This window comes from Mobula hypostoma, chromosome 9 (assembly GCF_963921235.1).
Source record: "Mobula hypostoma chromosome 9, sMobHyp1.1, whole genome shotgun sequence".
Taxonomy (NCBI): domain Eukaryota; kingdom Metazoa; phylum Chordata; class Chondrichthyes; order Myliobatiformes; family Myliobatidae; genus Mobula; species Mobula hypostoma.
The window spans coordinates 22630723-22657500 of NC_086105.1; the positions used below are offsets into that span (position 1 = coordinate 22630723).

The 26778-nt window shown below is 35.6% G+C and overlaps 1 protein-coding gene across 9 annotated transcripts in view; it reads right to left on the reverse strand.

Annotated features, from left to right (window-relative positions):
- Nucleotides 1-26778, reverse strand: part of foxp2 (forkhead box P2) — a 762934-nt gene that overhangs the window by 49016 nt on the left and 687140 nt on the right. For 8 of the 9 annotated variants that reach the window (XM_063057872.1, XM_063057869.1, XM_063057868.1 and 5 more), the window contains 5 exons: nt 25680-25833; nt 21092-21302; nt 14579-14683; nt 4159-4246; nt 2827-2910 (listed from right to left, as the gene is read on the reverse strand). In XM_063057872.1, coding sequence (XP_062913942.1) covers nt 2827-2910; nt 4159-4246; nt 14579-14683; nt 21092-21302; nt 25680-25833 — 642 coding nt within the window. The remainder of the gene's footprint in view (nt 1-2826; nt 2911-4158; nt 4247-14578; nt 14684-21091; nt 21303-25679; nt 25834-26778) is intronic. The other variant, XM_063057875.1, reaches the window with a different exon arrangement.

Consider the following 26778-nt stretch of genomic DNA (forward strand, 5'->3'; position numbering starts at 1 on the left):
TCTTACTTTGTGGATTTGTTTTACACGTTTAGAGAGTAGAAAAATTTGTTAAAGAAACAAAAATTAACATATGCCAGCTAATTGTTCTGCATTCTTGGGCAGCAGCCAGGAGAAGCACACTGGCAGTCTAATAACAGCGCCTGGCACCCTGAAGGCATTCCCAAGTGCATCTGTTCCCAATAAACCACAAACTGTTTTATTCTGCTGCTACCCACAGCTTGCAGCTTGATGTGAGAAATCCAGTTATGTTTATATATAAATTTCATGGTGAATCAAATACTGTAACTATCCTAATAAACAAGCAACACCTTGTTAAAAATTCTTGATAAAATCACACTATCTTTATCTAATTCATCTAAATATTGTATTTAAGAAAACATTTTACCAAGATACATATTTCTTTAAAGCATTCTTATATTAAAGAATCTAATAATTTTCATATTATTCAAGCGCATTTACTATCAGAGCTGCTGGACAAATCAGAGCAGTTTCGTTAAAACTTTTTTAAAAATTGGAATCCCAAATTAACTAGCTTGTGTAAAAGAAATATATACATTTTCAAAATAAAATTCATAATTTTATACACTAAAATAATTTTCAATTATAAAACTTCACAAAATCACCATCATTAAATCCTCTATGACTTATATACTGTAGCTGATTATGTTTACAGGGTTATGATAATTTATTTTATCATACAGTAATAACAGGCAGAACATGTTTGCAGGATGGCAGTCATGTTCTGATAAAATGGAATTTATTAAAGATAAATAAGGAAAAGCATGTAAAAGCTAGGATGAGCACTTAGCTACCTCAACTCATCTGAATATATTCAAGGTTGGGTGAAACTCATTATTCAGGACTTACAGCCTTGATAACTTTGATTTTCATCCATCCATAGCATGGCCAAAAGGTACCATTTAATGAAGTACCATCCAGAGAGTAAATGGGGTCATATAATAGACAGCGCAGTTGCACCTTGTGTTCATGTACTGATAGCTGTTAAGGGTGCAGTGATGAACCAACAGAGCTCATTTCGCCTTGGTAATAAATTCATACTATTAATATTTATCAAATGTGTGGGCTGTCTCAACTGAGCCACTGCATATGAGGACATAAATCAGTACTATCATATCAATTATGGAGCTCTTTTTGTGAAGTATATAAATTTTAGAGTTCTTTTTGTATACTGTTCTCCTTTTCAACCATTCAAAGGCTAACAGTGCCATGTAATACATTCTAGAGAGCACAAGTGTCCAGTGGGAAGAGGAAAAGACTAGAGTTTCAGTTCAACGTACTCATCTAAGGATTCCCTATTAATTACCCATCATCAAATGCAATTAGTAGTTCTTTCATGTGTGGTTTATGTAATGTAATACTTGAGTTACATTATTCAAGTTCAGTTTTAGAATATATGCTGAGGATCATTTATTAGTGTGGATCTTACCACACTGCTGGACTTTTACAAATTTACTAATTGAATAATTTATTTATAAAGAATGAGCTGCAGATTCCTGATGGATTTACTCAATAAGTATATTATCTTTAAACTTTGTGTAGTGCTGAACGTAATATGAAATAAGAAGTTATCAGAGTATTATTCATTTAATATAAATGAGTAAAGCAGTGTATTAAACCAAGTTGTCTTTAAACGAGATTGCCCCACCCCTGTTTTAATTAAGCTGCACAAAATTCTTAATAACAGTTAGAATCTGGGGCTATTAATTTCTGATGTAATTTGCGACTCTGTAGTTCTAGTGGCTGAGTATTCAAACTCACAACCAGAAGGTCATGAGTTGGAGCCCCTGAGCTGTCAGTCACTTGAGTGCAGCTTCCTTCGTTGAGGCATTACCAGCTTTCAGTTGGGCTATATGATAAAGTAGCACAGAAAAGCAATGTGTTTTATCTCAGTCAGGAGGAGGTCAGTACTACAAGGAGAAAAAGAGATACTGTACATAAAACAATTCAGTTTGGCACAAAACATGCAGTTCCCATAAAGGAACTGTAACAATACTGCATGTGTGCTTTTCCTCTAACTGTCTGTCATAGATTTCCAGTAGAATGGAAGTTCTTTCTCACCAAACCAATTCTACCATATAGCATTTAACAGATACTGAAATTCTTTAGGCAGGGTTGGGAACGGAGGTATGGAGTTTAAATTGACACTTGAACATCTCTGAAAGTAACAAAGCATTTACAAAGTTTAAAGATTTCCATTTTGATTTTAGCATCCAATATGACTCACATTAAAGTACACAAATATTATCAGTGTGATTTCTTTTTATTTCATTTATAAACTAAGCTAGTCACAACACGATCTTTAATTTCAACAGTTCATTCACCAGGTTTGTTTTAAAGTAAAATGCTATAGATACTATTTTGCTTGACAGTAAATGCTGGTACTTCACCTTTAAGTAACTCCATTCAGTGCTTTGCCAGTAATGACATAAGAAGAACTCCATTCAATGTCTTGCCAGTAATGATATAGCTATATAGCAGTGCAATTGATGCCCAATAAAATTCTCTTCGCTGGCAAAGTGTATTTGTAAATCCATCAAAATAAAATGTTCTAACATTTTAGTAGTCATCTCAAGTCAGTTATTTGTCACAAGTGAAGTATATTACTTTGTCAGAGTAGAATGTAGGATGTCTATTTATTTCAACAAAAAGCTATCTGCTAACATTGTTCATAACCACACTTAATCTTTAAGTATTGGCATAACCATTCTGAATGGAAGCCATCAAGACAATTGTTTATTTTTAAGATATGAAATATTCATTAATGGTGTGATCCTAGTACAACCAGTTGTTGAATATCAAACTTACGGGTTTCGGACATGGCTTAGGATCAGAGGGTCTCATGTGGAGGTGGGTCATCATTGCCTGAAGACGTTCACGTTCTTTAGAAAGCTGTTATTGAACAAACAGATCTTCTTTCAAAATACTTTTAGAATGATTTTGCTAGCATGGTCTTGTTTCTCTAATTCACAATAGGATCAAGTCCTTTTTTATAAGCTGTTCTTAAAGAAAAGAACAACTTCATATGAAGTACTCATCGTTTAAGACTCCCATGTGCTAAAAGGTCACAGAAAAACAAATAACACTTCATCTTTTTGTCAATAAAAGAATTTGGGTCATGGATGTTATGACAGTAACAAGTTACCAAGAACACAAATAAGTAGGCCCTTGGTGTCCTGATAAAGTCCCGTGGATACTGTAAGGAATGGACTAAAGCCAGCAGCTGGAAAGAAGTGAAGGGTTCTCAAAACACTATGCTTGCCAGAATCATCTGCATGCTTCATCCTTTCCCTCTGAGGTTCAGTTACTGCCCCCTGCAATCTGCCATCATCAATCTAATTCAAAAGAGTGACAGCGACCTGGCAGTGTGATGCACTTATCTCCGTCACAGAGTCTGGGTCCACGTTGCTCTGGGTCTCATTACAACTGATGGACTTTATATCAGGAGAGTGTTCCTGTAAGTCAGCAAGTTATAAAATCTATTAATTGGCCAACTAGAATATAGGATCATTGAGTGAAATTTGTTTCCGTGGTTTGAAAATCAAATACTGGACTATTCTGTTCTATTTTCAAATTACTAAATTTTAATGAAAGGGATAAAGAATGTAAGAAAATAAACGGTCCATTTTACTAAAAAGTAGAATGGTATAGTTGATGTGCAAGTGTATAAAGGTACTATCTGACAGAGATATGCAGTCTGAAAGAGAGGTATGACACTTTAAAGAAAGTAAGATTAGAAAGTGATCAACAGATATCTTCTTCTAGTCAGCAAGGGTCCTGTAAAACGATTGCCTAGACACTTCCTTGGCCATGAAATAATGTGGTGATCAGAAGATTTTACATAGGTGAGGATTTCATTTTGAAATGAATTAGTAGTGATACTGTGAGGAGGGAGGTGTGAAGTTACTTTAAATTATATTACATCATGATCTATGGTTCTACCTGGCTATTAATCCACAATCTAATTTGTATTCCAAGCAGTTAATTTATATATATTTTCATGAAATATGCTATGGTTTATTAAATACATAATGTAAAATAATACATGAACCAAGAAAAGCTGAACAAAGACAGAAAATGGAAATATTAAAGATTCATTTTGAACTGCTTAGTGTATACAAACCACTCCAACCAGTTTACCTGAATCTCCAACTGCTGCACAACCTGCATTTGGACCCGACACTGTGCAGTACTCCTGTCATCTAATGCATGCTCATTATTAAGGTGCCTGTAAGTAGAAAATATGTATCAGGCTGTTTAGTACACCACAATTGTTATTTATGTAACTCCATTAGACATCATAATAAGCAATGTTACGGTGAAATGATGCAGCATATGATATTACAAGAGACTGTGTATCAGTATTTATTCGATCAGCTATAACACTGAATGGGAATTTTTGCAACGTGCGGTTCTATTAACTACATCTGAAGAAAAAGCATGATATTAACCACAACCAGAAAAAGCAGGCCAAAAAGAAATATCCAAAACTATTCGGACAAATCATAGCCTAGCAGCAAAAACCAATGTATTATGACACTGAGAGTAGTCAGCCCCTGTCACTCCTCACTTTACACACAGCACTGCATTTTTTTGCCTTTGAGTTTCATAATGTTATGTCTGGCAAGAGTTATAATGAAAATGAATAATACAGTTAAGGAATGCAAGTACAGGTGATTCGCACATGCAATGAGAGATGACGCAGAGAGGACACTGTGGGACATCAGAGGAGCACAGCTGTAAAAGTTCGTCCAATTACTTGAATTGGCAGAAAATCACAGACATACAGTACTGTGCAAGAATTTTGGGCAAATGTAAAAAAATTCGGTAAAGCAAAGATGCTTTCAAAAATAATTAAATAAAAAGTTTCTAAATTTCAAAAAAATTACAATAACTAGCAGTATATAGCAAAAAAATCAAATCAATATCTGGTGTGACAACCACCTGCATTTAAAACTGCATTGGTTCTTTTAGCTACACTGTTGTGAAGTTCCATAAGAAAATTGGCTGGTAGGTTGACTCCCAAGCATCTTGTAGAACTTGCCACAGTTCTTCTGCAAACTTTGGCTGTCTCGCTTGCTTCTGTCCCTCCAGGTAATCCCAGACAGCCTCAATGATGTTGAGATCAGGGTTCTGTGGAGGCCATACCATCTGTTGCAGCAGAACTCCTTGTTCCTCTTTTCGGTGCAGATAGTTCTTTACAACTTTGGCTCTGTGTTTGAGCTCATTGTCCTGCTGCAGAAGGAAGTTGGGATGATGCAGATGCCTCCCCGATGGAATTGTATGATGGATAGCAATCTACCTGTGCTTCTCAGCATTGAGGATTCCATTAACTCTGACCAGAGCATCAACTCCATTTGCAGAAATGCAGCCTCCAACTTGCAGGGAAACTCCGCTGTGCTTCACTGTTAGCTGCTGACACTCATCCATGCAGTGATCTCCAGTTCTTCTATGAACAAACTACCTCTTGTTTAAGCCAAAAATTTCAAATTTTGACTTGTCAGTCCAGAGCACTGCTGCCATTGTTCAGCATCCCAGTCTGTGTGTTTGTGTGTAGGCGAGTCTCCTGGCTTTGTTTCCACTGGCTTTTTGGCAAAAACTTTTCCATGAAGATCACCTCTGCTAAAACCTCTGGACTGTAGAGGGGATACTGGGATTCTGGTGGCTTCTGTGAGTTCAGTGCTGATAGCAGTGCTGGACTTCTTCTGATTTAGAAGGGACGTCAGTTTGATGTATCTCTCGGCTGCTCCACCCATGGCCAACTACTGTGTTTCTGGTCCTCAATCTTGCCCATTTCTTTATGCTTCTTCAGAAGAGCTTAGACAGCACATCTTGAAACTCATATCTGTGACTATTTTCTGCTTGGAAGAGGCCCTGCTGATGAAGGGTCTTGTGTCTTGTTGCTATGCTTTGTGTAAGAATTGATCATTTGAAGGTTAAACTGTCACATATAACACACCATCACCTTTTAGTTTGGTTATCTTTCACCCAGTTTGATTCCTTCTACACCCATTTCTCATTCAGTTAATCAGTTTAATTCATTCAACTCATTATGTCATTGATCATTGTTCAATCATGCACTGGGCTATATACCTACAAAGCAATCAAGTTTTTATTTGAAAAGTGGTCTGTTATTTAATATGTTACTTTCTTTAACAAAATGCAAAACTTTCTCTGTAATATTTAGATTTTTAGAAAACAAATGTTTGGAAATCTAAAATGTCCTCTTTTCTACTGACACACTAATGCGGAAGACAAAAATAAACATCTAGAACAAAATTTATATTTTAAAAAACTAGGGTGCCTAAGCCTTTTGCACAGTACTGAATGCTGTGCAATTTCATACAAAGGGCATTTCAATGTACTGATAGCAGCAAATCAACCCAATTCCAATGCAACCATTTTATGACACAATGTGAACCCATGAATCTAGTTCAGTAGAACTTTCTGAAGAGCTAAAGAGACAGAATTTGCACACTTGGTTTCGGCAAGTTCATCAATTTCATCAATCACCAAAGAATCAAAGTAAATGCATTTTACACTCCCTCCAATTCAAAGCATGCCTTTACTTTTCATTTGACTTTCCGTGTACACATTTCCTTTTCATGAACTAGCATTAGTATTTCTTGGTATATTTTGGCAATGCTCAGTCTATTATTTGTGAGAATATTTTACAATGTTTCAACATACAGTTTTACGAGCAAAGTTACTATGTATTTTGATTTTGGCACCACGGTTGAACTTTACTATTGGAAAATGTAGTTATTAATCTAATGTCTCAAATTACCTAACCCTACCAGTTGGTATTGCCGGAATAGGAGTATTTTTTAGTGACAGTCATCCTCACAAACATAATTCCAACTTGGTCTCAGCAAAGTTTCTTAACTTTCCCCTAGATTATTGAATTTCACTGAGCCTCATCTACTAAGCATTTAATTAAGACATAAGTGACAACTCTAACTTTAAATTACTGTGTAATATTCACTTGATCTCGAGTTTCATTTAAAATATTGAAAGATGAAATCCCAGAGAACTTAATAGAAAATGCCAGATGGAAATAGCCAATTAGCCCAATTAGCACATGTTTGTCTTTATCCTCCATATGAAAAGTAATCCTAATTCCATATGGGAAGTATCACAATTTAAAAGGATCAAAACTAGTGCATAATATTTTCAATAATATAATAGTGTTATGATTAGTTTGTAAAAAGTCATAAAAGTTTGTATTGCCAAATTATATTTCAAACCTGCATCTGTCACTTCTCTCCCATCATTTTATGAGCAGATTAACTAGAATATTTATTTCCATACCAGTGCTACAATTGAGAAGTAGTTCATTCTTGTTATGAAGCTTCTCTGACAGGAATAAGACCATAAAATCAGAAGACAGGAGCTGAGTTAGGCCAACCACCCCACTGAGTCTGCTCGACCATTCCAACATGGCTGATTTAATGTTCTCCTCAATCCCACTCTCCTGCCTTCTCCCCATATCCTTTGACACCCTGACTAATCAAGAACCTATCAACCTCTGCTTTAAATATGCTCAATGATTTGTCCCCACAGCCATCTGAGGCGATGAGTTTACAGATTCACCACCCTCTGGCTAAAGAAATTCCTCCACATTTCGGTTCTAAATGGACATACCTCTGTTATGAGGCTGTGCCCTCAGGTCCTGGACTCACCCTCTATAGGAAACATCCTCTCCATATCTACTCTTTCTAAGCTTTTTGATATTCAATAGGTTTCAATGTGATCTCCCCTAATTCTTCTAAACAGTGAGTACAGGCCCAGAGCCATCAAATATTATTAAAACTTATGGATGAAATTTTAAAAAATGATTAGAAAGAAAATCAGTCTACTAAGAACACAAATAGTAATGTAAATGAAAATAATGTTATTACAAAGTTCACTTAAATTTTGTTATTTTTTAAAATTCAAACAGTATTAACACAACAGTATTCAAAGTAATGGCCTAAAATCTCGGCTAACACTGGAAAGAACTGAAAGGTAAAACAAATTATGAAATAATTCATAAGTGTCACTAAGCTTTGAATAAAAAATCTTGGGTATGTAAAAGAAAGTAAACATCATTCAGATACCTATAAGTTTTGGCAACGAGAATATGTTCTTCAGTAGTCCTGCACAAAGAGAACTGTGGCATGCTGAATGATCTAGCTAAAGGGACAAGTGCCCCAGATGCAAAAAAAAAGCACACTGCTTTCAACTAATGTCCTCAAATGTCATATGTGACATTTCTTTAGTAGAGATATGAGTTTGTTCTTTTACATAGGAAAAACTTTAAAAAGTAAACAAGTCGCTGAATATCACCTTGGTTGAAGAAATGACAAGGGGGTAAGCGTTTAAAGATGCTGGAATAAGACAGCAAGGAACTGAGAGGACTTCCTATTAAAAATTGATTGAAAATAGATTTAATTTAAGAAAATCTAAAATAAAACTGAAATGTAATCTTTAAAGAGAGTGTTACTTGAATTTCCCCACTCCTCCCAACAGAGTTTAGAAATGGCATCTCCAGCTTTTATACACTGCACTCTCAAGCACTCATATTACAATTTCGTATGTTGTAGCACATTTCAAGATGTATTCATATTTAAATGACAATGCTCCCTTGTGGTTCAGTGAGTTTAACCAGTAAGCAGCTGACTAGGAAGGTCCGAGGTCAATCCTTGGGTCTGTATCATGTGAGATGATTTCAGGCCTAGATTAAAACTGAACCTCTGTGATAGAGCAGAAAATCAGCCATAATATTCACTTCTGAAGATTAGTACATGTCCACATCTGGAGAGCAAAAGATTGGACATCCAAATTCCTACATACCAACACCTACTCTCAAGGTGCACACATTAATGATGGTCATATAAATCTATCTCTCGCAAAAAAAAATGAGAATGGATATAAACAATTCTAGTTTGTTAAATTAGGCAAGTCTTTAGAAAATATGCAGCCTTCACATTTTCTATATGTGAATCTTAATGAATAATTAAAATATAATAAAACAAAAAATGCCCTTCAACTACACTACAGCAATTGTAGAAAACTGCAGTTAGCTAAGCCATTACTGCTTTGCAACCACTGCAAGCATGAAAATAGTTATCGGCATCGCCCGTCAACCTACACTATATAACAATGACATCTGCTCACGTTTGTTAACATCACTACAAAGAACAAAGCTGAAAATAGTGGCAATGCTACACCACAGTCAGAGTCTTGGTTCAATTTTCAATGGAAATCAAAAGATTTAAATTCCAATACAAGCTCCGTTGCGTTAAATGAAAGTAAAAAAGGAAGGTCTTTGCAAAGTTATGTGAAGCAATGCCTCTCTGTCGAAATTATTATTGATGACAAATTCACAAAGCACCCTTAAAATGACATAGAGTTTGGAAATGCCAAAGCTGCCACTTTCCTTTCTGTAATTATAGGCTAGCTTGCAGCCCTCTTATTATTTAAAGTATAAACTCTGTCAGATCAATGAACACGCAATATTCCATGCATTTTTTTCTGCTACATCTGCTGTCTCCTTTCCTTGCTATTGTTTACCAGCAATGAGCAAAATAATAGTGTCTATGCATTCTCATATTTAATTACGCCAATCATTCTTGCAAAATTGGACACAACCAAAGAAAAGGTATAAATAAGCCTCCACAATAATAAATCAAGAGATCTTTCATAGGCTTAAATTATTAACCTATTTATTTATGATTATTTTATACAGAAATGATGAGTCTCTTTCATGCTTTAGTAACCACTTCAGGTCAGACATATTGCTCCTCACAAATTCTCTGTGATTTATATAACAAGAATGAGATAAGCTGAAAAATGATAGGATTGGTGGTTTTTTTTTCAGTCTGTGCTTAATTGCTGTTTCAAAATGCATATGCAAAGGGACATTTCATTAATCATTTAATCACATCCCTAGCAGGAAGTTGGACCTAATGTTGCAAATACCCTTTTCATTTCAATACTCCATAATGCTATCGCATGCACTTGATATATTGCATATGTCATAAATTATAGCTGCTTCAAAACGACCAAGTGGGTTGTTATCCCCACAGATGCTTGTTACAAAACCTTTATTAAGTTTTCTACTTATTGCCAGTTCTATTTCACAGCTTCATTCCGGTCTCCAATAACAGCTATTTCCAATGTCAAAGGTCTATAAATTACCCATGCAATCTCTAACACCATTTCACAGACCCGTTCTACTTCTACTGGTCTGCTAACAAGGCGATTACACACAAATTACTGAATGCCTATGAAATATTTAAGTGCATCCTACTTTGCTATGCATTAATAAGAGGAAAGCAGTCTCTGGAATTCTGGTTAGCTGAAGTCCCTAATGTCCCCTAATGAGCCTCTTACAGTGACTCTAGTTCAAATACAAAGGTGAAGGAAAAATGCAAAGGGTGCCTTCAAAAAGCCAGCACTGTACAAACATTCCATGAGCTAGCTCTAATTTATGGGTCACTTTATAGGTATATTGATTTTTGTTTTCAAAATGGAATAAATGATGTGGTTGTCTACCATTCAGTAAAGGGATATAAAAGCCTTTTGCTAGATGCTTGATTCAGCTAGACCTGAAGCTTAAGTGTGAAACTTGAATATGATTAGCATACCAACTTATTCACATTATTAATTAAAACACTTTTGAAGCAGTGCAGTAAAGCAAAAAATAATCCAATCTGATTTTTGTGACTCTCTTTTAAAATTACTATTCCTCTTGATAAACAGAATCTATAAAAAGTTGTTACTGATTAATATTGCAACTAAGGTAACCTAACATATCTTGGAAAATGAATTTCACCATTTAATGCAGCATACTGTTTATCTTATTTTCCATTTTTTTCACACTGTTAGTTCTGTGTATTCCTCATTTACATGAGAGAATTAACTTCATTTTTATCTATTGGTCAAACTGCTTCTAATTCTTTTGGAAGGCATCTTCATAGAATATACTGAATAAAATCAAATTATTATCTGACTTGGTAACTCTGATTTATATTTTGTCATAGGAAAATAAGGAATGCTTTTTGGTTTCTTGGACAAAAATCAGTTTGCTTTAAACTGAGTTAAACATTCTACGAGTACACCTGAACCTCACAAAACTATCAGAATATTCTCTAGTTGCATGCATTCTAATTCAAAGCTGTTGGACATTTTGCAGAGCTACACACCAGTTTATAGTCCAGCAAGTGCACAGAAGTTACATGCCAAATCAATCCACCATGCACACTCTTACAAGGTAAATATTTTCAGCCACAGAATTTCTGGAAAAAAATATTCTGCTTAGTTAATACAGATTAGAATCCAAAGTGGAAGCAGTTAGTTTTTGTATCTGATTCTACATAACTACATTATTTGGCTTTCTACCAAGCACTGTTTAAAAAGGGTACAAAATAAACCGGATTAGTATTTCCAGCACACCTACGAACACAACTTTTATTTTTTCCTTTCGATCATGCATACCATTATTTTTAAAAGGAGTTCAAGTAATTTAACTTTCTTGGCACTGTAATGTTAATAAAACAATTATTTATATTAAGTATTTAAATCAACCACAAATAGTAAAAACAGTCTCTATTCTGTTGCTAATTGAGATATATTATACATCTAGCTTGGCTTATAACATAATGGATTCTGGTCAGTTTTCGTTGATGAAGATGTCATGCTAAGCTTGAGCATCTTCAAAGGAAAGACTTTTGTCTTTATACTTATCCCTGAACAATGGTGATCACACTGCTATATCTCTTTTGCACAAAACGGCTTTTTCTGACACTAACAATGTTATCTCCACTAGATTAAAACACCACCATTCTTTGTACTGTGATTCTCATGTTGGTAATCTGCTACGTACAGGTTAGGAAATTGAAAAATCTTAACTGACTTTCTTTATAGTTCTTCTTTCTGGGACATCTATTTGATCCTGTTTTTAAAAAAAAATTATACACACACACACACACACGCGCACACACACACACAAATATTCTTTTATCACTGGGATAGCTTACAAATAAATTATACCGTTCTTCCAAACTTTTCAGGTTGGCTGTACGTCTTATAAACTCATAACGGAAATATATTCTTAAATGTTGGCAAGAATCTACTGACATCTTACTAAGTGAACAGCAAAATGATTAGCTTCTGTCATCTCCACTTAATGCACTGAAAAGTCTTTGATTATGCCTACCTTACACAGCTGTTCATATGACTCTTTTATAAATAGAGAAAAATAAACTAATTTAAGCCTGTATCGTAGGTGTTTTCTGACTTTTAGCAATTGTTTATTGTAAATGCGAAATGACCTTGCCACACTAGGGGGCAGTAATCAGCTCCAACCCAAACATCCAAAGAGTATGAAGTATAATAAATCTAAAAATGTTGCACAGCCTATTTAATAATGACTGTTTTGAAAGTGTTAGAAGTTTACACCATAATACATAATATTATAAAGTCAAATGGCTTCAGAGAAATTATTAAACTGAAAATGGGATAAACAAAATTCCTTGGTTTTCTCATTGATTCAGTTTATATCATACCTACACTAGACAATAAACACAGTACCTCACCAATGTAAAGATAAAAAAACATTCAATTCCTCAGATGTTATTCTTCACTTCACCCAAAATCCATTCCATTATCAGAAAAGCAAGACAGCCGCAGTGTGTTTTCTACTGTAATCCCCTTTCCAAATGCTTTTGTGTAACTGTATTTTAAGAGAAAAACTCTAAACTGCTTCTTAGTTAAGAGAAGTTCCACTTCAGCAACCAGACAAGATTCCCTTAGAAATTTCCATCAGTCAACTATGTGAATCCACAACATTGGCCTGGATAGGTTTTTTATTCCAATAGTAAGCATGCTTTATTAATTTTTTATTGTAGTACTGTATACTTGCATTAACTCTATTGCAAACCAGTAGTGTGCTCTTTCTTTCCTTTTATGAGGATATGCGTTTAGATTAGGAATGCTCTAAGGCCCAACCACCTTAATGACTTAACTGCTATTCTGAGTTACACATAACATGCTTGGAAAGCTGCAGCCTTTAATTCTGTTTTTCACTATAAAGTTAATGGATTGGAAAACAGTGTGTCTCTTAACTAAGAAGTATTTAATAGAAATCTAAATCTGTTTTAAAGCAAAAAAGAAAGTGTAATTGTCAATAACCTAAATTGTGGATTAGAATTAGTGTTATAACATCTCTGTGAGAAATGGGGCACCATCTGAAGATTCAGGCATCTGTTTTCAGTACAACAGTATTTCTGAATTGTATGCACTGGTCTATTTACAATAATAAATTAGAATGCTCTAAGGATGCTAAAGAGGGTTTTTGTAAATATAGCTATAAGGCACAAATGGATTGGAAATTTCTTACAATGTTTAATGTGCACACATCACACAATTTTAAGATACTGATTACAACATGCAAGTATTTTTTTACAATTTCTGGTGAAGTTTTAACTACATGGATATATCAAATATTGATTTAATTATGCATTATGTATATTATTAATTATACTAATTATGATTTCTGTACATCTCCAAGGTAGATCTAGATCAAGTTTAACTTTTACCATATGAATCAAAATAGTTGGAATCCATTCATAAAACACTGAGATTGTGGTTAAATGGTTAATATAATTTCGCAGATGGTAATCAAACAGCACAGTATTGTTTAATTCTTAACTATTTACTCTTGTATTAGATTTTGGCAACAATTAACTCAAAATGTTTGCTAATACTGTATTGCAATAATAACCAAAATACCTGATTCCTCATCACAAATGGAATCTAGTATATTAGTTAGTAAAATATGATTAAGTATCAATCCAACACAATGTCTTCTTTTATTTCTTGGCCAGTTTATTTGCATGTCATTTTGAGATCAATGCATTTTCTTCTGTTTCTTTCTTGATGCTGAACTGTTTTGCAATACCCCGTGGTCTACAGTACTGTAAACACATTTTCTTTGATGTTCCTGCTAACATCCTGGCAATAAAGCAATGCAATTACAAATGAGCTAATTAACTAAATTGTTGATGGAGCATGAACAGTTCATTCACCCTGTTAGTTGCACCATGACAACAAGGGATTCTCAAATTGTGAAGTTACTCATCTATACAAACCTCCTACAACCCATACCAGAGAAAGAGAACAAGAATGAACAATCCAGATGCCTCTGTCACTAAGCGGTTGTAGTTGTACATTGATTTAAATTTCACTGTCCATTTTCAGAACAGTGGGCAGTTTTGAATCCGTACTTTCACTCATATACTTAAATCATTAAAGTTTGCCCATAGGATTCATTTTATTTATTAAGCTGCAAATCAAATGGATAATTTATGAAATTTTGGAGAAAGGTTTATTTTTTTCAATAATCAAATTCTGAACAAGTTGGATGGTTAGAACACACAAGATGATATACAGAACAGATTGTATATTGTGTAATGGAACACCACTGGACCATTAGCAATTATAAGATGTTCTTTGCATGTGGGACAACTAATGCAAACTTGGATGCAGAAATAATCTGAATGACTGATAAACTTACTTCAAAAACTGTCCAAAATCTTCACAAATACTTTCACATCCAGGCCATTTACAGACACCATGGCCGTAGAGAGGATGACTGGCCCCAGTTTCCTCATGTGATGAGCTGCAGCAGGATAAAACGGTGTCAGATTAATCTCAAAAGCCATAATCGTTGGAGGCTGCTAGCGCCTGTCAGGTTACGATCAGTGACAAATGGGTCAAAACAGGTCAATTGAGCTCAGAACAGTCAGGAAAAATTAATCATTCTATTGAATAGTACAACTGCCAAGGCTGTATGATGTTCCAATTAGGAAAGAAAGAGAGCCAAAGATGGCTGTTAATAAAGAGTGAAAGAAAATGGGATGACTGCATAACACTGCCTGATTATTTAGCCAGGTGACACTGCTTTAAGATTTTTCACATCAAAATGCTGAATACAGTCATCACAGCAGAAACACAATAATTTTAACCTTCACTCTACATAAAATTCAACTCTGGGAGTACGATAAGAGTATATTCACTTGATATAGGCTATTTTAAGAAGCTGTGACATATTGAATTGTATGTGATAATAATGAGGACACTCACTGTTTATTATGCAAAAACATTAACTGAACGTAACTTAAAATTATATTTTATTTTTCCATACAATCTCATAGTTGAAATTTATGTATTAGCAAGTGCAGCAAAGTAATTATTTTCACAAGTGTTTAATGAGCAGACATTGTGTTAAGCTATTTCCTTTATTGTGTAAATATGAATTGCTGATGAAAAGCAATCAAACATAAATTTTTTTGACTGGGCATTGTATGTTGCATTGTTAAATGAGGACACTTCAGTGGTTAATTAGGAATGTCAAACTCTAAACATTCAAAAATAAAAACCTTATATTTGCATAAATTTTCATTGGTAGTCAATGAATGCTATTAAAATATTGTATATTACCTATTTGTTTCAATGGAACAGGCCTGTGATTTCCCTCCCGTGTGCACACACATCAGCTGTACACAACTGATTCCGTTTATGGAAGTGATTTTTTTTTCCCCGTGTGTGAAGTGTAAGGAAATGAGGTTGCTATACTTTATGAAAGCATATGCGACATATTGATGGTGTCTTAGGTGATGTTTAATGAACAGAATGAAAAGACAGCAATGAATAATCAACGCTTCCCCACATTTGTAAAATTTGCAAACCAACAGCTTTTGTTGAAATCCCAATTTACTTTTTTAAACCACTTACATTTCTCACAGCAAAACAGTTATTAAAAAAGATTTCCCATTGTTTCAGTGGCAGCCACATCAATGCAGAGGAGCAAATCAGTCTTCGATACAGACACTGCAGAACTGAGGGAATGGCTGAGTGTCTATTTGCAGCCTTCTATAATTTTTTAAAAATTCATTAACTCTTTCTGCACTTATCGACAAGTTGTATTCTTAAGGTGTGCTGTGAGCACATCAAGTCATACCTATCAAATATCTGTGACTCTAGATTCATTGTTTGATTCTAGACCATCAGGTCGAAAGTTATGTATCAATATTTAGATTTTTTGGTTCAAACAGAATGAAAACTTGACATTTGTAGGAGGTTTCAGCCAATCGGTGGGTATTTTTTTTGCTAGTACCATTCAGAACACTGAATAAAGAGTAAACAAATATCTTTTTCTTTAGTCAAAAGCAGAATATATTTAACAAATAAGTAAGAGATTGATTAGAGAAACAAAAAAAGGGATAAATATGATAATTTTTATATTTGTTTTATTTTCATGATAATTACAGATAGCTTAAATATTGTAATAAATTCTTTCCAAATATAAACTTGCAAAAAACATATCTAGTGCTATTAATAACAATTTCATACTTGGATGCAACTTTGGAGAAAATCCTATTCAATTCAGTTGTTGGCAGTTTCATCAGAGTACTACCACTTCAAACTACCACATATGTTTGAGATTTGTTTACAGGAAGTTTATTGTAGTCTGAAATGAGATGGAGAGATCATATACAATTGCTGTTTTGATGCACAGGAGAAACAGGTAATGAGTTTTAATTCTGTTGGAGATGTTTTATCACTTTATAATTTATGGGGATTGTTGTTCAAGAATGAATGGTTTTCTACATCAATAAGATTGTGTTCTTTTTCAAAAGAATTTTATGATTAAGAGTTAGGGCGTTTCTTCGTTCTTTCAAGCTTAACACATTTGTATGGAGCGTTTGAGCTAAAAAAAAAAGGCTGTTTAATGGTTTGATGATGCATATTGCATGAAATCTTTTACCTGAGGAAAATACGGAGGTACTATTTCAATTCAAAAATTCATACCAACTGCAAAAGCAAACCAACTCTTACACCAGTGATTTTATGTACTTGTAATTATAGATACCGCTTCAAAACAAAAGGCCAGAATCCTTATACCACTTCTTATAATCTAAGGCTAAGATTTTTTCTGAAATGCTTTACAAACAATTAATTGATTATGGATATAGTTCAGTAGTGTCTTACAACAATTGCTATATAGTCAACTTTTCTAAAGTAAGCTTCTACATATGACAATTTGACAATAACTGATCCTCTATTTTAATGTTGTTTGGGCAATGCATTTTGGCAGGACACCGAGTGAACCCTCGGCTCTCCTGTGAATAATATGTTGGGATCTTTAACATTCTCTTCAGAGGGCAGTGGTGCCTCAATTTGACACTATCAAAATGCAGCTCTTCCAGAAGAACAACATTCACTCAGTATTGCAAAATAGCCAAAATAGGTTACGAACTCAGATTCCTCAGTTTGAACTTGAGCATACAACAACTTCAATGGATGGAATACTACTGCTAAGGCACAGATGACACTCACTCACATATTAAAAAAAAACAAAATGTTTTCACTTATTTTAAAGTGTAAACTATCTGGATTAGATTAATAACTAACATTAATATCTTCCATAGGATATATAATCATGTTTATTAGGTCTAGACAAAAACTGAAGGACTTAGATTTTAGGTGTACAATTTGATGGAAGAAATTATATGCACGCTTGAATAAAAATCTGCTCTTCAAAGACTAAAAGTGTGGCAGAAGATTTATATTAAGTAGATACAAAAGTTGAGAACATATTGAAATTCTATGATTTAAATGTATGAAATGCTGTTATACCATATTCTGACTATGTCAACTTGTACAAAAGGTAAAGCAGAGATTCTCGTTGCCTTCATTCACTTCCCCAAATGGACTAGTAAACTCCAATCAAAGTCACCTTCAAGCTTTGTGACACATCAGTTCATCTAAAGAGAATTCACTCTTGTGAACCTGGATTGGCAGATTAAACATCAATGCTTTCTCCTAAACACAGAAATTCCGCAGATCTTGGAAACGCTTTCTCCTTCTGGCCACCAATTGTCTACATGAAATGATCAAATTACCAACATCAGAATGATTACATGTATCACTAGTCGCCCAGTTTTGAGAATTCTCTGTTTAAGCTTATTGTACCACTGAATTCACAAAGAAGTTATTTCTTCTGGTTCTATTCAATCATGTCATTCATTTTGATTCCTTTACAGATTAAACCTGAAGAACCTGTAAATCTACTGTACAACTGGAACCTACTTCAATGGTAGCTATTTTATTAGGGCAGATAATTTGCTGCTGAAAACTTGAACAAACTGGTAGTTTCCTAATCCTGGGAAAAAAACAACCTCATCCATACTTGGCAACCATCCCAAACTCCAATCCTCGCCCACCTTTCCATACCGCCTCGTCAATTCCCATCTCCATCTTCCCCAAATTAAATAAGAGAAACAATGGTCAGATGTGGAAACATGAAACATAGACCTTGTAATTGTAACGGTGACTTGCTGGCATAATGGACAAAAGCATTAATATTAATACAATGGTGATCACTTTGAAGGGCATTAATACAATGATGAGACACTAGATTGTTGATTTATGTTGCTGCGAGAATAACAAGCAAAACCAAAGTGTATCAGCCAAAGGAGAGATAAGCACAGGGGTTCCCAACCTTGTTTATGCCATGGACCCCTATTATTAACTGAGGAGTCAGTGGACCCCGGGCTGGGAACTCTTGGTAAAGCGGATACTGCATGGTTTCTGGTCACTGGCCAAAAGCAAATATGTACTGGAATATGAATCAATGGGTATCCATTCTCTTCATGTGGTAGAGTAAAGCTAAAGATGATTAGTTGACAGAGAGGAAGGCAGGAAATAAATATAATAGGCAAGAAAATGTGGTTATAATGGCAGCAAACTGTGAGCATTTATCATCTCGGCAAAATAGCAATGATGGTGTCATCAGGATTTCAGCACATTGTTGGTGTGGTTAATTGTGGTCAGTAATTGAGTGTTTCACAGAGAAGGCACTGCATTAAAATCAAAAATAAATCAGAGAATTGATTGAAGTTACCCAATTTATGAACTATTTTTAATTGATGGCTTTCCTAAAAATCTCACATACAGTTTTAGGAGATCTAAATGAGACTTCTTAAGGTGTACTGAACTGTAACTGCTATTTAGCAAACTCATATTTTATAGTTCCCTTCAACAAAAAGTTCTGAAGATTATTCACTTTTCAATAACTATTTTTCCCTAAAGACAGCTCATTATATTTTAGCTCCTACTTTAATTTTCTGTCTACATTTCAATTATAGTTTTGTATTCCATAAATGGGTGGCAACATCTCTACAAAATGAAGTGTGAGGTGCTCCTTCCCTCCGCTGGCCTGTAGGTCACCCATTAGCAAGGTGTAGCACCTGCTAGGCCCCTTCAGTCAGGGTCATATGAAGCCATGGGAGTAGGTGGTGAATGGTCGTATGAGCAGCTAGTGCATATCACAAGTCCTGGTTATGCAACCACTGATGCCAGGCAGACCATTTCTGAAGAGTATTGATCATGGCTGGAGTCACCTGTCTTGTAAAGACACTGCCCAGAAGAAAACAATGGCAAACCACTTCTGTATAAAACTTTGCCGAGAACAATCAGAACAATCATGGTCATGGAAAAGCCATAATCGCCTATGTCATACAACAGGACACCTAATGAATGAACAATCCACAAATATTTAAAACACTAAGTTAAAAATAGATTTTTCTTTTCAGCTACATTGTGTGTATAGAAATTTCAATGTGTTTATTTGCTGATGGATGTGATGTATCCTACACGATCAAAAATCTGCAAAAGAAAGCTGAATTTGGCAGGCTTGATGTCATTAGATCTCAGTGCATGGTTTTCTTTCAGGTCATCAGTAGGCATCAGAGCATTGTCACTGACTGCAAATCCCAGTCCATAAAGCAATTAGTGCATATTACATACTGTTACAGGGAATCATATCTGAAGAGCACAGTTCTCCACAGAATCTTTACCTTCTAAAATGACTTATTGAATAAGAGAAAGTATTTAACTTGTATTTTGATTTAAACTTTAATGAAAGTAACTAAAAATAAAAGCAATACGCTTACTAGCACATTACTCCAAAAATTTGGCATGGTAGTGTAGTGGTTATCGCAATGCTTTACAGTACCAGCGACTCAGGTTCAATTCCCACTGCTGTCTGTAAGGAGTTTGTACCTTCCCCTGTGACCGTGTGTGTTTTCGTCAGGTGCTCTGGTTTTGTCCCACAGTCCATAGACATACCAATTAGTAGGTTAATTCGTCATTGTACATTGTCCATGATTAGGCTAAGGTTAAATCGGGCGTTGCTAGGTGGCGTGGCTCAAAGGGCCAGAAGGGCCTACGCCATGATGTATTTCAATCACTCAATCAATCAAGAAATAACAAATCTGTGGAGCTACAAAGAGGTTGACTCAAGTTATTTCACACAAAAATGGCAAATAAGCTTCCATGCAATTGGTACATGGAATTGTAAACACAAGAAGAAGATTATTTCAATTTGTTTGTGGTAAAGTGACGCACTTTCAAAAATCTTGGTACAGAATGACTTCAACAAATAAAGCACAATTCTATAAGCAAGAACAAATTAAGTAATAAATAATCTGAAGAGGGAGAAATTATAATCTGGATTTGGAGTGACATCTCAGTCTATTATTGAAAAGTTTGTTAATTCTGGGAGGAGTGAACAGCAACATTGTAAACAGTGTAGAACCAAAAAGGAGTGTTTAGAGCAGATGTGAGAATAAAATGTATCTTGTGATTATTATTGACTCTAAACAGTTACACACATAATAACATTGAAGCTATAAACATTGCCTCAATACTTTTTTAATTTGTTATTTTGTACTACTTATTTTAACTTAACTATTATATATGTATAAAATTAATGTAACTCAGTTTTTAATATTTAATTATCATGTATCTCATTGTACTATACTACTGCTGTAAAGTTAACACATTTCAAAACATATGCCGGTGATATTAAACCTGATTCTGATTCTGAACATGGATGACTACCATTGATTGGGCAAGTAAAGAAACAAGACAACCAACTTTTTGAAAAGTTTATGATTGCTAAGTTTTAGATACACAGTTTCTATGTGCAAATTAGGCTTGTTAATACATCTTTGGTTTTTACCTGTCTCTTCTTGATGTGAGGACTGAAGTCTGTCCATTCATTAACGAATGATGAGTTATTGGTGGTGATGCTTTGGATGTGGTAGTGGAGGTAGTAGAGGAAGAATTACTGGCGGAGAGATCCAGCCCGCCATGCTTCAAAACGCCGTCTTCCATATTATGCACGCCGGTCACTTCTTTCCAGAGCTGTTGAATCTCTGCAGGGCTTAATCCTGCAAAATCATGCACAAATATTTCTCAGAAATGAATGGATAAGGCCTATAGTAACATATATGAATTTTGATTGAAGTCAAATCTCTACCAGTTTTATATTTTTATGACAAATATATAAATATTCACATGAACTCATATATATTACTCTGTAAATGTCATTCACTGTGCCCTCAGCAAGCTGCTACAATAAAGCCATATACACTCTTTAGCTTCATGGCAGGGTCTATGAGTTAATATCATCTTTGTTTCGGCTGCTTAAAGGTAAAAATTATGGATTGCTTAGTGGTCTAAGTTGATATTTTAGCGTCAGTTGGATTCCAAACCACTCACCCTATTTTATGTCTTTCCTGAAATTTCCCTAATGCTATAATCCAAGGGCATCACAATGAGTTTTATTATTAAGATGTTAAGGCTATGTATGTAAGAGAAATGTAAAAGAATTACAGAGTTGTTATGAATTAAATAAAAGTGAAAATCCTTTTTGTGTTTGTGTTGTGTAATTTACTCCAACCAATTTTCTTCGCTGTTCTCCCCATAAAATGTATCCGACTGATTGCAGGAGCAGGAAAAAAACATAATTTAAACAATAATTTGCATTTAAAGTAGCAAAATGCCCCACATGTTCACAAGGGAAAAAAAAATAAAGAGGGAATAAATTGTGAGCCATAACTGACAACATGTTCACTTCAATAAGCTTAAAGAAGCTTTCAAAGTAGAGAGGCGAAAGAATAGCAGGTGGTTTAGAGGGAGTACTCTAGAGAGTGGGACTGAATGTAAAAGCTCTACTATACACAGTCAAGCAAATGGGAAGAAATGTTCAGTCAAAACACTAAAGGACAGCTGAGGCAGCGGAAGGCACAGTGTCAAAAATAAAGAATAAGACATTTGAATGGTTTATAGACGGGGGAAGATTTGAAGTTGAATTAATCAGACAAGTGTTAGCTTATGCAGATGGTGAAATTGATGACAGCAGGCGTGACCCATTGTCTTAAATAGGGTACAGGTAAATGTTGGAACTTTTTGAGGGAAGACGATAAAAATTCATGTAAAAAACCTATAATGAATACCATGCAACATCCCTGGAATGAATTCCAGTGGCAGAATCGAACATACAGTATCCATTACATAATACATATGGATGCATTTCCAGATAAGTATTGTTTATGGAGAAGGGGAGGAAGGGGGTAAGTTATTAAAATTGATTTTATTTCCTCCCTCATTAAAATAAATCTCATTCTTCCACAGTCTGACCAAAGAAATGACCATGGGGTTCAAGGCAATTTGAATAAAGTACATCAAGTATATGAAGAATGCATTTGATGCTGATTTTAATTATGCAGATGATGTCGTAAAAGGCAGCATATAAACTGGTGGTGGGCAGTGCCATATTGTTAGGCTTCATGTTCTGGAGGACAGGAGCAGGCTATTACAGGATGCCAACAGAGATGATACAGAGATTTTTGAAGTTAATGAGAGACTTTCTTCTCATTCCCTAGTCACCTCTCATGCTGCAATTTCTGCTAATGTACAAGATACAGATACTGCTAAGTTACACGATACAGATACAGAGATCATTGTGGACTTCAGGCATGCTAGGAGCCACACTCACGTCCCCATCTACATCAACGGAGCTGTACTGGAGCGTGTATTGAGCTTCAAATTCCTTGGTGTCCACATTTCCGAGGATCTCACCTGGTCCCTGAACTCCTCCATCCTGATCAAAAAGGCGCAACAGTGCCTTTATTTCCTGCGGAGCATCAAGAAAGCTCACCTCTGTCCCAGGATACTGATGGACTTTTACCACTGTACCATTGAGAGCGTACTCACCAACTGCATATCAGTGTGGTATGGCAATTGTCCTGTGTCAGACCGCAAAGCACTCCAGCGTGTGGTGAAAACTGCCCAGCAGATTATCAGCACTCAATTGTCCACTATTGAGAACATCTACCATAAATGCTGCATAGGCAGGGCAAAAAGCATTATCAAGGATGCATCTCACCCTAACCATGGACTTTTTACTCTCCTCCCATCTGGTAGGTGCTACAGGAGCCTCCGCTCCCACACCAGCAGGCACAGGAAGAGCTTCTTCCCTGAGGCTGTGACCCTGCTGAACCTCATATCACAGCACTAAGCAGTATTGCACCCATATTGTACTGTCTCAGTACTTTTATATTTGTGCGCTGTAGCACTTACTTTTTATTCGCAGTTATTTTGTAAATAACACTATTCTTTGCATTTCTAGTTAGATGCTAACTGCATTTCATTGGCTTTGTATCTGTATTTGGCACAATGACAATGAAGTTGAATCGAATCTAATCTAATCTAAGTTTACCTCTCCCTCTCCCCTCACCAAGAACGTGACCCTAATATTATTTGACCAATTCAGACCTCGATGGCTTAACAAAATGGCAATGAATACAAAGTCACCTTCTTTGTCATTCTGATGCTCTCAGCCACCAGATCAGACACTGGCAGTCCATGTACAGCAGCAGAAGGTTTACATACAGGAAGAATTTTCATGTGGTAGGTCTTCAAGTACATAGCAAGGTTGCAAACCAATGTCTGTTTCTGTCCATCTGCAGCCTCCCCTACTGAAAGGAAGCAGTGATCCTCCAAGAAATGTTCAGAAGGGACCGCACAGTGTGATTAGTCAACAATTCCATTGTTTCAGTATTGACTGTAGTTTGATATATATGGCTTGGCATGTTGATTTGTTAGTTTCTTGTATTAATGATTAGGCCACAAGAGTGACAAAGCTACAGACTCAATGCTTCCCTGAACCATGTGATTGCCTGTGGAGTTTACACCTTCTTCTGCATGGTTTCCTCTGTGTGTTCTCCTGCATCCCAAAAACCTGCAGGTTGATGGGTAAGTTATCCACTATAAGTGCGCCTGACATTATATCAGTGGAGGTGCTGACAGGAGAGCGAAGACCATAAAATAGGATTGGAACAAGGTTAGTATAATTGCAACCTGAATATCAGCATGAATTGATAGGCCAAAGAACCTGTTTCATGCTATATGACTCTATGACTTTGTCTGTAATCAGTGCTCAGCCTTCACAAGAATTCCTACAAATACACAGCAAGTTCAACAAACAAGCTCTCATCACCAAACATGCAAGAAATTAAGGATACTTTTAAACCATGCAATTAGTGGTGCGATTCTTCCTGCCCTTCAGGCCTGGTTTCATTAAATAACTGTGCCTCCTCTGTAAACATTCAGCCTGCCCAAAGACTGGACAGAGAACCACTCGGGAGAACTGGGTTAAGTGATACAAGGTGTAACACAACTGTCAACCATTAACCATGATCAAATTTCTAGCCAAACAATCCAGGGGAAAAAAAAAATTGCCCAATGATTCAAATTTTCCAATTTCCTGCTGTAAAATAAAATCAGATATATTACGGGAAACAAGTTAATTTTTAAAAAGCTATGAACAATGTGCAGCATAAGTGGGTCATCCATGTACAGGTGTAATGTTTTTGGATCTCTAGGCAAGCAAATTCAAGTCGCCCCTACATCATTTTCAGGTATCTGCATCATCACTTACATCATCTTGACAGCAATGCACATTTAGGGAACTGAACATCAAAACATACTCTGTATTTCTGCCCAGCAAAGAAGCATCAACTGGACAAACTCCTATGTAAATTAAGAATTGAACACTCTCTTCTTCATCTTGCTACAACGTTAATGCAGATCAATTTGATCACTGCTTTTCTTTTGAAAATGTAAGATTATTAGGAATGATTTTTCAAGAGTAGGAACAGTGATAACTTCTACAGGGTTGCTGTACTGTGGGATGTTACACTTCGGCAGACATAAGAAATTGGCTTGGTAACTGAATTGCTTGCACTATTACTGTACATCCAATTCTATTTATTGATTTTGCTTTCTCTTTCAAAATATTCTTTAGCCAGAACATAAAATCAGAAAATGAACCCATTTCTTTCAGCTACATCGTCATTCACTTTTAATAAACTATTTTGTATTGTTGGCAAATTATTCACAGGTATTCAGTTTAATTTTCCTGCTAAATCAAAGAGAATCAGAGAATTTTCGGATCCCTGAAAGTTGGAAGTAACATTTCTATTAAGTGGAAGAAATATGAATGGGGCAATATTATTCTGATTCTTGTGATGCTCTAAAGTGATTCCTTGTAGAAACTGTCACTATGGAAAGAAATATACTTTCATATAAATATGCTTTGAACCTTTCTTGAAAGCACCTTAAAATATTGCTCAGAATTTGCTGCAAGTTCATGGCATGGTACAGCTTCAATAATTAAAAGTGAAATTCTATTCTTTGTCAACATGTGATGAATTATGACATTGTGAATTCTGTACTGTAACTTTTAATGAATTATTTTGTACCTTGTGGCAGAGATTGGACTGAAAGGGACGGCTGTCCAGGCTGGATAGTAATGAGTCCCTGACGTTGTAAGTTCATCAAATGCTGTTGTTGCTGGATTTGTTGCATTTGGAGAAGCTGCTGTTGGAAGACAATCTGCTGGGCTGCCAACTGCTGCTGTAAAAGACATACTTCTAATCATAAAATATAAAGCAGAAACTAAACCCACAGAGACAAGTAATTGTACCCTTTACATCTATTCAATTCAGCAAGAGCCTCATCTCATAATTCTTGAAGAAAAATGTTCTTAGCTTAGAGGCAGAATTAAGTTTTATTTATTTGTATTACATGTCAGTATTAAAAATAATTTCCTCTTAATTATATAATGCTGTTATCTTCCGCATTATACATCTGAAATCAGTTTTTTTTTGTGACTCTACCTTTCTTTTCCTTTAATCCTTCAAAAAAAAAACACTCTTGCTAATTAGTATCCTCTCAAGAACTCTCTACTTCTTTGAACTCCCTCCCACCTGGTCTTTGCTCCCAAACTTTATCCCCTCGCAAACAACATGCTCTTCATTCTGAGTCTTCCCACCTCCCATGCCAATCTACAACATAGATCCCATCTATCTGTTCCCCAGCTCACCACAGGACAGGTTTGAATTGAACCTCTGGCTGACAGCCCTGTCCTCTCTCCCCATGACCACCCCTTCCCCCATCAAACCCAGCCCCCATTCTGAATTCCAAATGGAATACTATTGGAATGAAGATGTGCAACACTTGTCTACTTGTGTCTGAGGCACCATGTAGCAAGACCACTTTAGGATGGACTACAGTTCATCCTCAGTCACTGTATTCACCCTCTGTCACAGTTTAATAACAGTTGCATATTGAAACACATAGCCAGCAATGCATTGCATCATGAGGACTACTGACAAAGGGCAAATTTCTACTTAAAAATGTTTTAGTGATGAACAGGGAATTGGTGGGGGAGGGGCGTTAAGGGAGAGGGGAGAAGAAATGCTTTGCCACCACTAATCACACCCAAGAATATGGTCACAAGTTGACCTCAACTCTCACCCATTCAATTTCACTGGCGTCAGTGGAACCAAATTTGCAGAG